Source organism: Cryptomeria japonica, chromosome 8, assembly GCF_030272615.1.
Source record: "Cryptomeria japonica chromosome 8, Sugi_1.0, whole genome shotgun sequence".
NCBI lineage: Eukaryota > Viridiplantae > Streptophyta > Pinopsida > Cupressales > Cupressaceae > Cryptomeria > Cryptomeria japonica.
In genome coordinates this window covers 534,271,507-534,284,811 of record NC_081412.1, presented here as the reverse complement: position 1 = coordinate 534,284,811, position 13,305 = coordinate 534,271,507, and the positions used below count along the sequence as shown (strand labels likewise).

The 13,305-nt window shown below is 36.6% G+C and overlaps 1 protein-coding gene across 3 annotated transcripts in view; it reads left to right on the top strand.

Moving 5' to 3' along the window:
* Positions 1-13,305, top strand: part of LOC131027676 (geranylgeranyl transferase type-1 subunit beta) — a 185,226-nt gene that overhangs the window by 104,760 nt on the left and 67,161 nt on the right. For all 3 annotated transcript variants that reach the window (XR_009102524.2, XR_009102523.2, XM_057957757.2), the window contains exons 8-9: positions 349-440; positions 9,702-10,056. Coding sequence is in view for 1 of the 3 variants with exons in the window: in XM_057957757.2 (XP_057813740.2) it covers positions 349-440; positions 9,702-10,056 (447 nt within the window). In the remaining 2 variants the exon portion in view is untranslated. The remainder of the gene's footprint in view (positions 1-348; positions 441-9,701; positions 10,057-13,305) is intronic.

Below are 13,305 nucleotides of genomic sequence, written 5' to 3'. Positions count from 1 at the left end.
GATGTGTGCAATGACCTACCAAAGAATCCTGCAAAACCATTTTATTGCAGTTTTCATTAATTTTCAAAATAATTATTTTTTTGTAAACTATTGGTGAAAGTAGAGAAAATTAATTTCTCTCAATTGGTGAAGAATTTGGCCATGAAAATTTGTCACATTAGGTGAATTATATCTATGAACATCCTTGTAGAAGGATTTCGCACCAGCTCTTATGGATCTTTAAAATTAATTGTTTTTGTAAAATTGCCTACGAAGCTTTAAAACTGCATGCTTTGAAGTTTCCTGATGTAGACAGATGTCTAGAACAACCAAAGCAAGCCAAACTGAAAATATTTTTGGATGATGCAGGATTGCATGTGGACCCGAATGCTCTTGCATCAATTCTAGAGAATAGAGGGAATGCCACATTGTGTTTGCTTCTTCTAAAGTGCCTAATGCAGGTGCAAACTCCTCCTTTGTTCTTCAAGAGATAAGCCATCACTTGGTCGTCATTCTGCTCTTGCTCATGGTCGTTCACCATATTCTTTTTATCCGTCTTCGTTGAATTAGCAACAACTTATTCTCTAGAGGGCAAGTAGCACTTTCCATGTTCACCATATTTGCATCAGAGGACTCTGAAATTTGAATCATCTAAATCATTTTAATCATAGCTTTCTTGAGGCTGGGAAGATAGGTGATCAGCCAAATAATGAACAAAAATGTAACATTTGTTTAACAAAATGTGGAAATTAATTCCTTTGCCCTTACAAAATCAAATACTCTTAGAACAAAAAACACAGGGTTGGAGACTTAATGATGTGGTTAACACAGTCAATTTTTACACTATTGCAAGGAGCAATTGGAAAGTTTCCACTCACCTTCCCATAAAAACGAGAAATATAGAAAACGAATCCTCATGTAATTGTATCATTCACTCTTCAGTCATGTAGTAAAGACATTGAAACTCACAGTTTATAAACCTACTGCAGAAAATAAGGGAAGAAAATGATAACAAAATCACCCTCTCCACAAGCATACAACATGAACATTAACACTCTCCTCATATGTATAGCGATGATTAAAGGCTGAAAATGGAATCGTCAGTAGAGATTCTCTTCTACCCACATTTTTAAATGACTTTAAAATAGCTTTTAATTAGCTTAATTGAGTTTGTTGTTTTCAAGCCAGTATGAATGAAATTAATCTCTTCCATCGTCATGTTATATCTTTACACATTGTCAGCAGATTTGAAGGAGAAAATAAATAGGCAACCATGGGTTTCCCATGGTGGCAGAAATGAAATGGCAAGCATGTAGTTCAATCTCATGTTAACTCTAGTGGTTGAAAGCATAGTTGAAAAACCCGGACTCGGCAATGACTCAGTTGGGCCAAATAAAAACTCGGGACTTGCCAAAAAACTCGGCAATAAATCGACAAATTTATCAAACACTTGAAAACATATAATTTTTTAAAATTTTCCTAAAAATATACGCATATACACCGAATTTGTAGAACATATACTAATTTCCATCATATATAAATCAAAGTTAGTTAAATACATTATATAGACCAAAAAAGCAAGCGTAAGATTTGAATAAAATTGAGTCAATACATATCGTAGACCACAAAACAATTACAACCTCTAGATACATATTAAGTTTAAGTTTTGGTATCAATGAACATTAAAAACCATAAATTGCGTCTACGACTAGAGCTCAAAAAAGATTGTTGTTGTTGGGTGGGTGATGCTGAAGTATCTGCAACATCCTCAATAGATGCCTTAACAGGTGCCTCATCCATATTGATAGGTGCCTCAAAATGTGTCTCTGCTAGATGACCAATCTTGCGTTCCTCCTTGCGTACTGCGACTTCCACATCTTATTCATCTGCCTCCCTCTCTAACTTAGCTAAGTAATAGTTGTTGAAATTTGATAGCTAGAATCGGATTATGTGGATTAAATTTTTAATGTTGCCTAAGTGGCAATTAAAAATTTAAATATATATTGTAATAATCATAATATTATCATGAGCAAATTACTTGTAAAGTATTGGGCTGGGCCCAATTGGAAAACAATGCAACATGTAATCAATTTATTATCCCAAGTTTGGGCGCCAATATAGAAAAAAGGAATTATGAATTTGAGTCGGCCAAATTAGGCCAGCCGACTTGAGCAAAGGATTGATTGAGTCTTGTATATAACAAGACTCAATCTTGTCAACCAAATACAATTCATCATCAACGAATATTTGCTCTGCTATCCGTGGTCTTCTACTAGCGAATTTGTCATCCTAATTTATGCGAATCTGTTCTTGTGGCTGGGCGAATTAGTGTGGAATCTGAGCTGTGAATCTACCTTATATCTGAGTGAACTATTGATCATTCTGAGCTCCATTCCAGACCCGAATCTGATCACCATTGTGGAGCAGACTTGTGCAAATTATGGGCGACTATGCTGGGCGATATTGAGTTGTCTAACTCACTAATTTAGAGCAGTGATCATCCTCTTCTGTGGTGCCGAAACCCTACTTGTGGGATCAGCGAATTAGGGCCTGCACATCATTGATTTAGATTGGGAAAAGCTCTGCCCTAGGTTGGTGACTTAATCAGATAAGTGATCTGATCTTCATTGTACTTGTAATTTGCTCATGATTAAAGGATTTTGATCTGGATCTTTGATGCTGGGTTGTTCCTCCAAGAGGGAGGTTTTCCCAGGGTATTTGGGTGTTTTGTGTCTCGTGTGTTTACATTTTAGTTAAATTCTGAGTTTAACTAATTCTGATCACTAAAATTAACAATAGTCAGTAAAGAATGGATTTGGTGGAATCACCCCTAAATTTTGATTTCCTTGTGGTCCTTTAACCCTACGAAAAAGCTAAGTCTACAACTATAAGCCTTAAACCATAAACCCTTAGCTTTGTCTTAGCTTACTATGTTGACTTGTTTTAGGTGGTCACCTTCTTTTAAGTCACGACTTCATGGCTTTTGCTCTATACGAAACCGGCCCCTTCAACCTAGTAACTGGTTTGTCCTGTGCATTAATATTTCCTTAGTCTTGATGTCAATGTCTATAGTTCAAATCAGTGGTCATCACTGCATTGCAAGCTCTAGATTTGTCAGAGCTGCATTAATGCGCTAGCTGTCAATCTGCATCTAGTGGGACTTGAGTCATCGGTCAAACAAGGCAAAAGTGCTCTTTTATGATTGAAGTGCAGGAGCTCGGTGTTAGAGAGATCCTAGCCGATATTCTTTGCGTTGCTATGCTGAGATGACATGTAGCAAGTGGGCCTCATCCAAGTAAGTGAAGGCTCAAGCATAGCGCAAGAGTGCGTAGGTGGTGGTGTGGACCCCAACTGGGCTTGTGTTGACATACTATTGTGACAGGTGGAGCTGAGATGGAAAGTGCATCCCAGGGTGGTGAAATTTAATTGGCTCACTTCACATTCAAGCGTGTCAAACATATTTTTCGGATCTAATTTTTGAGTTGCAGCCATTGATTTTGTTGCAATCCGTGAAATGATATTTTGATATTTAATAAAGGAGATTCAATCTCCTTAAATAGAGAAATTAAAAACAAAGTTTCTAAAATAGAAACAAATGATGAAGAGGAATTATCTTTTCTGCAACTAGTTCTACTGGTACTAGTTGTAGCCATTTTATTTCAGAAAAATAGGAATGAAACCTAGCAAAAGGAAACAACATAAAAAATTCAGTAATACTATAATATTATGGTTATTTAGTTTTGACAATGACTAACTAGTTTCTTTCACACGTTCACAATAAATAACTTTGATCATTCTGAAAAAAAAAAGAAAAAAGAAAGAAAACATTCTTCGTGAGGAAATTGTTTTTTAGTATTTTACTCTTACTTTTAGCCCAAATAAAAAGAAATGAATGCTTGAATATGTAATGGCATTTTTCTTTCAGGCTTTATCTAAGGAAATTGTTTCTAGTTTCTAGTTCCAAACTCCACAAAATCCCAAATGTGGCAAGCAAACAACAAGAAATTGAACTGGTATGCAAAATGTTTTCAAGACTGGATGACATATGAGATCCATATAAGATCCATATATTCTTACCTGCCTATCAACTTTAGTAGCACTGCTATTGGCTGTGGGTGTATGAATAATTTGATTTTTTTGATTTTTTGTTAATAATTGAGGGTTGTAAATTTGTTTAGGTGCAATTGAGACTTTATTTTCTTATAATATTAGACTTATAGATGAATACAAAGCTGAGCACAAATTGATTAAGGTTTCAAGCTAAGTTACCAGTTCTTGTCCTTTTGGCTTGGGTCTTGGTTCGTGCTCTGTCCTGCTCTGGCCTGGGTTCGACCTGGGTTCCACCCGGGTCCTTCCCAGGTGGCCGGGTTCCTTGTGGGTCGTCGCAGGACCCACAGGGAACTCGACTACCTGGGAAGGACCCGGGTCGGACCCAGGAAGACCCGAGTGAACCCAGGCCTGTGGGTTCCCAAAAACGGGGCCCACGGGTCAAAAAACAATTAAAAAGGACTTTAAAAAATAGTTTTTTAATAATTAAACTCTAATTCGCCCCTTTATGATGCATTTCATGCATCAAAACATTCATTCAACTAATTCTATTTGCATTTTTGAAGATTTTTTCTCTAAAGCCAGGTTTCTTAGTTTTTGCATTTTTCTTCGAAGGTAGAGACTATGAAGATGTGAGACATGCATAGAAGGCATAGGAATCACTGGAGAAGGAAGATTTAGCCATCAAAGGTGAGTGAATCTGAATTTTTTACAAGTTTCCAAGAATTTTTTTAAGTTTTTTTCAAATTTTTTAATTTTAAAAAAAAAGTTTTTCTAAATTTTTTAAAATAAGTTTTGTATAATTTTTTACACTTTGTATGCATAGTATGGGGTTATAATGCTGAAATTTTATCAATTTTTTTCAATAATGTTGTGTTTTCTCTTTTTATTTTAGGTGCATTATTCATATAATCATACATAATGGCTGAAATTGGAAGTGCAAGTGCAAGCTCTAGTTCAATTGCCCATACCCGAACTGAAAATAACCCCTTTAAAATTGATCAAGATTCACCACTTTGGCATTATACAACAATTATCAAGCAAGTGTCTGGTGGTGGGGGTTTTGTTTGGAAGTGTAACCATTGTGGCACTGAGTATACCAGCTCATACTATCGAGTGAAAGGCCACCTTTGTTTCATCCCCGGGCGTGGAATAAAATTTTGTAAGGGATCAGATGGCAAGGGGCTGTCAAAAGCTCTAGTTTTGGAATATATTAGAGAATAAGAGGAAGCTGATAGGAGAAGTGGCAAAGCAAAGACTGATCATCCTCTTGTCCTGTCAAGCTCAAAGACTACGAGGCCTTCTAGTAGTATTGGCTCCACAAGACCAGCCGGTTCGCATCCTTTCATGCCAAAACCACCAGTTGCTCCACTAGAGAATCAAAATGTTGTGGCTTCACGGAAAAGAGGCCCATTGGATACTGCCTTCAAAAATGAAATGAGAGAGATTGCAGATTAGAGCATTGGGCGTTGCTTTTATGGCAATGGGCTTCCTTTCAACCTTGTTAGATCACCTTACTTTCAGGACATGGTACATACCCTTTGCAATACACCTTCTGATTATGTTTGTGCAGGGTATGAAAAGGTGAGAACCACCTTATTGGCAAAGGAGAAAGCATCTGTAGAGTCACAGTTGAAAGTCATCAAAGATACATGCCCGGAAACAGGTTTGACCATCGTTTTTGATGGATGGAAAGATTGTAAAAATAGGCCATTGATCATTGTTATAGCAGTGTGCCCTAAAGGGGCAATGTTTTTGAAAGCAGTGGATTGTGAGGGGCAAGTGAAAGATGCAAGTTTCATTGCCAATATCCTCATAGAATGCATTGACATGGTGGGGCCTCAAAATGTTGTCCAAGTCATAACGGACAATGCTAAAAATTGTAGGGCAGCAGGGACTATAGTGGAGGCTACATACGGTCACATCTTTTGGACACCATGTGCAATTCACTCACTCAATTTAATCATGCAAAAGATTGGCACACAAATTGATTGGGTGAAAAAACTGTACGAGGAGGGCGAGGAGATTCAAATGTTTGTGACTAATCATCATATGTCACAAGCCATTTTTAGGACCTTCTGAAGAGCACACGGTTATACTGAGAGGGTACTGAGAGGGGGGGGGGGGGGGGGGGTGAATCAGTATAACAACTAATTTTACCAATTTGAACTTTTTCAACTTATTCACAAGTATATAAGTTATCTCATAAACATATTCATTGCACACCAATACTCATATGTGATCTAAATAATATGAACACAAGTAGAACACAAGATATATGTGTGGAAACCCTTACGGGAGAAAACCACAGTAAATCAATGCATATATTTATTTCTTCTTTTACAATATTTCGTAGGCACCAACCTACTAGAGGCACCAACCCCTAACACTGTTTGTGAGCACCAACCCACAGGAAGCACCAACTCCCACTTCTGAATTTGTGAGCACCAACCCACTTCACATAAATCTGAAATTCCACCTTCAAAATGTTGCTATAACAACGGATGATGGACAATTTGATCTTCTCAAATATGCTGTGATGAATATTACTAATCAGTCACATAAATCTGATCATAATCTCCTCATAACTCTCTCGTATATATGTTCTCAAACTGCACATATAAATCTGCTCATAAGTCTTCTTTATCTCTGCAGGAAATGCTGCTTAATCCTCCCACTATATCTGCATACACTTCTCTTCTATCATCATCAATATGTCTTTTGTCTTAATATGCAAATCTGTATGTCTGATTGATATTTCAAACATTTTATAATCCTCTTCTAAAACTGGTACATCTTCATTTACAACCTTCCCATAATCGGGTACACAAAAATGATTATCTTCTTTTATTTTTCACACACTCACAGCTTCAATATAATACACACAGCACACCCTTGTGTCTGATTATATTTCCAGAATTACACACTCTATTCTGTCAGCAACTTATTATATTTCCAGCATCATACACCTTGCCAACGCTACAACACACCCTTTTTCAGAATTATGACTTTAGAATTATATTTTCATAATTCACATCTTCTTTTTGCTTCTTATGTATGTGCAGTCTTTTTATTTTCTTCTACATCCACATCATAGTCTGAAAATAAATGCAGACTTATTAACTCTACGTACTTTTCTTCTTATTCATATAATTCACACCTGTATTTTTCTTTTCAGAATAATAACCGCAGCACCCAACACTATACACACTCACTCCATACACTCTACACGTACACCACTTATATTCACGTAAAGACATGTTCCTTCGTATAGTTACAATCTTTTAGACAAGCACAACTCTTTATAATGGATCGCACCCTTTAGTTTTAGTTTGACTTTTGATTAACATAAACTAATAACTTTCTTTGCAAATCAAATCACACCTTAGCCTCGATTTTAATCGCTACCTCTCAAACATTAACCTTGATTGTTGCTTCATTTAAGAGATTAACTTGCATGATAAATAAGAACTGCCACTTCAATTAACAAACATATTAATTAGCATCGCCACATTCCTTGCCTTAAACGAAATCACACCATTTCATGATTATAGCCTTCACAAAGCATCACACCTTCTCACTAGGCCCAAATGCATCTTCTCATTAATCAAGACCCCACCTTTAATGTTTATTAAAATAAAACATACGATTGCTACTTAGTCTTAACAAAGCCACATCTCCTCCTTTGTAAAAGTTCACTGCCTTTTATGGTTTATAATGTAATCACTTGTTTATTAATTAAACCGCCACCTCAATATAATCACATTTGCCACGTTTCTTCTCTCAATGAATCGCTCCACTCTAAGTCATATTCGCAGCTCTTAGTAAACAAAGTGCATGCTCTTTATATTCATATTTGCCAGTTTTTTAAGACAAACAAGCCGTTGACCTGTTGCTGGATATAAGTGTTTCTTTCTTTAATACTGGTCGTTGCTTTAAATTGTTTTAGTGAGGTCGGCAATAAATGTCTCAGGTGGCAATAATCCATATACTATTGACCCAAATGTTTTCTTTTTGTCAACAGTCAAGGCCACGTGTTTTGCACCATCAATCTCTTTCATTAAGTCGTTGCTTTTCTTTGGGATGCAACATGACATATAATAAAGTCTTCTTAATATTGCTTCAACCGTTGGCATACGAGTCATTGTTCTTATTATGTATGTCTTTATATTAGTTGGCCAGACCAATCATATTAATCAAATGCCTTCGCTGTTCTTGAAGATGCTGTCACAAGTTACTGCCAAAGAGCTGATCTCTGTCAATCAAGAATGCTTAACACTGCATACATATTATGTATGTATAAAGAACTGTCTGCATCTATATCACTTGGTCACTGTAAACCTATATATATATATAAAGGATTGCCTGCATTTTTCTGTTGCCATGCATACACCATGATCGGCATTGTGAATATTTGTTGTAATTAGACTGGGACTGTAATCACTATATAATCAGACTGAGGCAATGTACTGTAAAGGATCATCCAATATGGTACTGTAAAGTATATTGATTTATAAGCATCATCAATAGTATCAATCTCCAATATGATAACAAACAAATTCCTTTGACATCAATGACAACATTTCCAACAATCTCCCTTCAATCTCCATAGCATAATATGTTCATCAATCTCCATAGTATAGCAATCTCATCACATAATATGTTCATCAATCTCCATTAACAAATTCTTTAACTATCACCTTTGACATTGATGATAGTCTTCTTGCATCTTTGACATCAATGACAATATTTCCATCACCTTCTCCAAGTTGGAGTTGTTGAAGGTAATTACTAATTTAAATTTAATTTTTTAATTTTTTAGTTTTTAATTTTTATAATTGATATATGCTGTGTATTTTTTTATGTCATGTTAGGTAGCTGAAACACGATTTGCATCTCACACACTCGTCTTAAGACGACTTGTGAAGCTGCAAGATGCCTTAAGTTCTATGGTCATCAACGGATTGTGGAGTGTATGGAAGCAGGCCCTGACAGAAAGAGCTCTAAAAGTAAGAGCATTGTTCCTTGATGAGAAATGGTGGGATAATGTGGAATATGTTTTGAATTTCACTGAGCCCATCATGAGCATGATTAGGTATGTTGATACTGATCGCCCATGTTTGGGTGAGATTTATGATGGCATGGATTGCATGGTGGAGAAAATAAGAGAAGTAATAAAAAGAAAAGTAAATGACCCAACAGAAACATTTTTCAAAGTTGTGTAGAATATTATTGTTGACCGTTGGAACAAGATGACCAATCCCTTACATCTCTTAGCATTTGCTTTGACACCAAAATTTTATAGTGCAAAGATGCTTGCAACACCAAGGAGGGTACCACCATATGGAGATGCAAAGTTTGCTTCTGGCTATAGAGCTGCCTTTAAAAAGATATATCAAGATGAGGAGACAAGAAATGTTGTCATGAAGGAGTTTGGTCAATTTGTATCCACAAAAAATCATGATGTTGTAGCTCTCAATGCTAGATATGGGATGGATGCTGATGAGTGGTGGTATGTACATGGTCAAGGCTCTGTTTACTTTAGCCTCTTGCAATTAAACTTCTCTCCCAAGTATGTATCTTTTTTATTTTTATAGTTTTCCAATTCCATTTGATGCTATCATATTTTTATTTTATAATTTATAAATTTCTAATTATGTTTTAACTTTTAACAGGTTGCAAGTTCTTCTTCAGCTGAGCGGAATTGGAGTACATACTCCTTCATATACTCAGTCAAACGTAATCGTTTGGGTGCAAAGAGAGCTGAGGATTTGCTCTACGTACAATCCTACCTTCGTTTGTTGTCACATAAGGACCCTAAATATAATGTGGGTGAAACAAGGAATTGGGATCTAGCCCCTGAGTGTGCTGATTTAGATGCTACAGTTGGACAACTTGCCCAAGTCTCTATAGAGGAGGCAGCTACGGAACTTGAGAGAGACTTGGCTAGTGGGAGTGACATTCCATTCGATAGTGGTTCAATTGATGCTGGATTTGAACCACTTGATGACCTTGGGCTTGGGTTGTATGGTAATTTGAATTTTTATTGTGTCATGATATATTCACATTTTGAAACTTGAATATTATCTTTTTTTGCAAATTATGAATATGATATTAGACTTTAGTTATTAGTTTACTGATAACATTTGCGATATATGAATATCTATTGGCATTGGCAATTATGGATTTATGATTTATGATTTATGTATGGAAAGTCACATTGCATATTTTATTTTTGTATGGATTGTATATATTGAACATATATATATAATATATGTGTATATATATATATATATATAAATTTACAATTAATATATGTATATATGTACGGACGAACCTGTACCCGTACCCAAGATTTTTTTTTTTTTGTTGCCGAATCCGCGAATCCGTACTCGAATTCGAACGCGAATCCGTACTCGAATCCGGACCCGAATCCGGTAACTTAGGTTTCAAGTAGCCATGGTAAGTTAGTTGGAGAGTTATAGTCTTATAGATGAGTGTTCTATCAAACTTTTCAAACTATACTATCAAGTTATTAACTATTGAATTCTTATCGTGCTAGTTTCATAGAAAATGGATATCTGGAAGCTATTGTATTTCCATTCATTTTATGATAATGTTATCTAACAATATTGATCAGTTGCCTCTTTGAAAATTCTCCAATCCTAGGATATTTATCTTCTTAAAATATTGCATGCAGCAATTTTGGAAGCTCTAGTTTTGCTTTTGTTCAACTTGAATAAGTGTTAGGGGTCAATAACACATGTTAGTTGTAGTTGGGACGATTATTTATGTTTATGTTTGAGTCGCCGAGAAGTTCCAGTGGGGTAGTTGGTAGTTAGTGATGGTTGGAAACTTGGCCAACCGTCGAGTCTATATATGGTTCAGATGGAACCTCGGCAGGAATGGCATTGTATTGGCATATTTGGAGAATTCAATAAAGATATCATTATTCTGTCATAGTTGTTCTGTTACTGTTATTCGTGCTTTGATATACATTAATGTTCTACTACATGAATTGTTGGTACGTGTGGGATATCTCTGTTTTATCTGTGAGTTTACCAACCTCACATTAAGGACTAAACATTTTGGCGCCGTTGCTTGAACAAACCTAGAGATAACTATGACAGCAGGCGAAAGGAATTAATGGGCCGGCCATTCAACCAACAACTAATTGTTGTGGATAGTGACACACACGAAGAAAGTACCGCGAAAGAGGCACGAGAGGATCAGTTGACAACAGACTTGGTGAGTTGTGGGACGTGTCAGTCATGCAGTATGTGCAGCGAGAAGCTCAGGAGAGAGCCGTCTCTGAAGACACGGTACGTGGTGAACTCACCGTCAGCACTCCCGTCTTTGACTTGCTCGGAAGTATTCCAAGGTTACTCGCTAGAAATTTGATTGCACTTCAAGACCGAAGGTAGGAAACTGCATGGGAACTCCGTCAGCAACAAGTAGCAAGTCAAGGCAACAAGTAGCAAGTCAAGACATTAAGGACTAAACAATAGGATCACATTGAGACTTTTTTGAAGAGACTTTGAAAAGGCTCTAAGCATTATAGGCATGAATAGGCTTGAATCATAGGCATGAAAAAGTCTTTGAGGGCATACCTGGTGGCTGGTCATGCGTACTTGTGTGGTTTTCCTTTGTTTAGTCGCATGAAAATGGTGTGAGAATAGTCATGTGTGGTTTTCCTCTGCCTCTGTTGTGTGAGAAATGCTTCTGAAAATGGATGCAAATAAATCATAAAACCTAAAATGCGTTGTGCTTTCTTTTTATTATTGTTGATTTGGCTGGTGAGTCAAAATCCAATATCTTGCATGATTTTGCAAGTTTTTTAAAAAAAAACTGCCACAATTTTATAAAAAAAATCAGTCATGAGTTTCTATGCTAGTGACTCACTTGGGATTTTCCCCTGCGAATACTCGCAAAGTATCGCAACCTTGGTTGAAAGGAAGACCACTAAAATTTTAGAGGTGGAACATGTCAAAGCTAAGACACCCAATGCAATGCGATCTTTTGAGAGGAAATGTATCAGATCCCAAAGAATCTTCCAATAGAAGAAACTTAAAAAGAAACTATCAATTGCTAGGAATAAAATTTCTAAGTTAAACTATTGAAGTGTTAAATTGATAATTACCTGATCCCACATTGTACTCAACTCTTTGTCACTTGGCAAGAAAAATTGGCCACACAATTTATCTCCTTGACTCCTCATTTTGATGCAGTCATGATAGGAGGTATTATCATACTGCTCATCCACTCAACCAACACAACATCATATCTATAAACAAATAATTTCTACAACCATGTCCATGATCACAACAAGCTTCAAATCGCTTTATTCATGTGCATCAGGAGTACGATGTTTACGAATTCCATCAATTAAGTCTCCATGTGAGACCATAATCCTATATCCAAATTCTACTTCACTAACCTGGTCATTATAGGTCCCTCAACAACAAAACCCCATTGTTTCAAGGATAACCAAAACGAACTATGGTTCTTCCAAAATTCCAAACCCCTTCTTTTGAAATGATTGATTCCTTTCATACACAAGTTGACAAAGCTAAGGATTCGACAATTGTCCTCTCTAAAACTAAATCTTAAATGTCATTGAACATTTCAATAATTAGCAAATTGAGTTGTCGCCCCAAATGCTACGTGGCAATATTTAGCATTGGTCAAAGTCTATATCCAGTAGGAATTGTTTACATGTCACCTCTCTGTCATTCTATTGGAGTCTTGAGCCCATCAAAAACTCCACTTCATTGTCAAGGATTTGGGCTTCTTTAGCAACTTGATTGCCTCTTCTCCTCAATCGTTGGGGTTACAGGTTTTGCTAAGAACCCACCTCTTATCTCTTCGCTTGTTGGAGCTTCGGTCTTTCGGGGTTTCGAGGGAACTTAGAACTCACCCTGTATTGGGGTTTCTGACTTCGAGGGAGCCCAACATCATGAGCTTATTTGAGGTGACCCATATTGTCAAGAATTCCAAAACATTTAACTTAGCTTGTGTCAAGGGTTACTTCCTCGATAGGAACCACTTGAACTCATGGATACTTATAACCTTCTAGTCGAGGGGTTGCTTGCCCCATTAGGAATTCCTAAACTACATGTATTTTTCTTTTGTCACCTTTTATTAGGGGTAAGAAGGGGAATCAAAACCATCGGGGGTTCTCGAAACTTGCTAGACTTTCTACCTCAAAGACTCCTTAGCCTTTGTTGGGACCTATTTCAAATCTGCACTTGGTCATGTTTTAGCAAGAATGGGAACTGT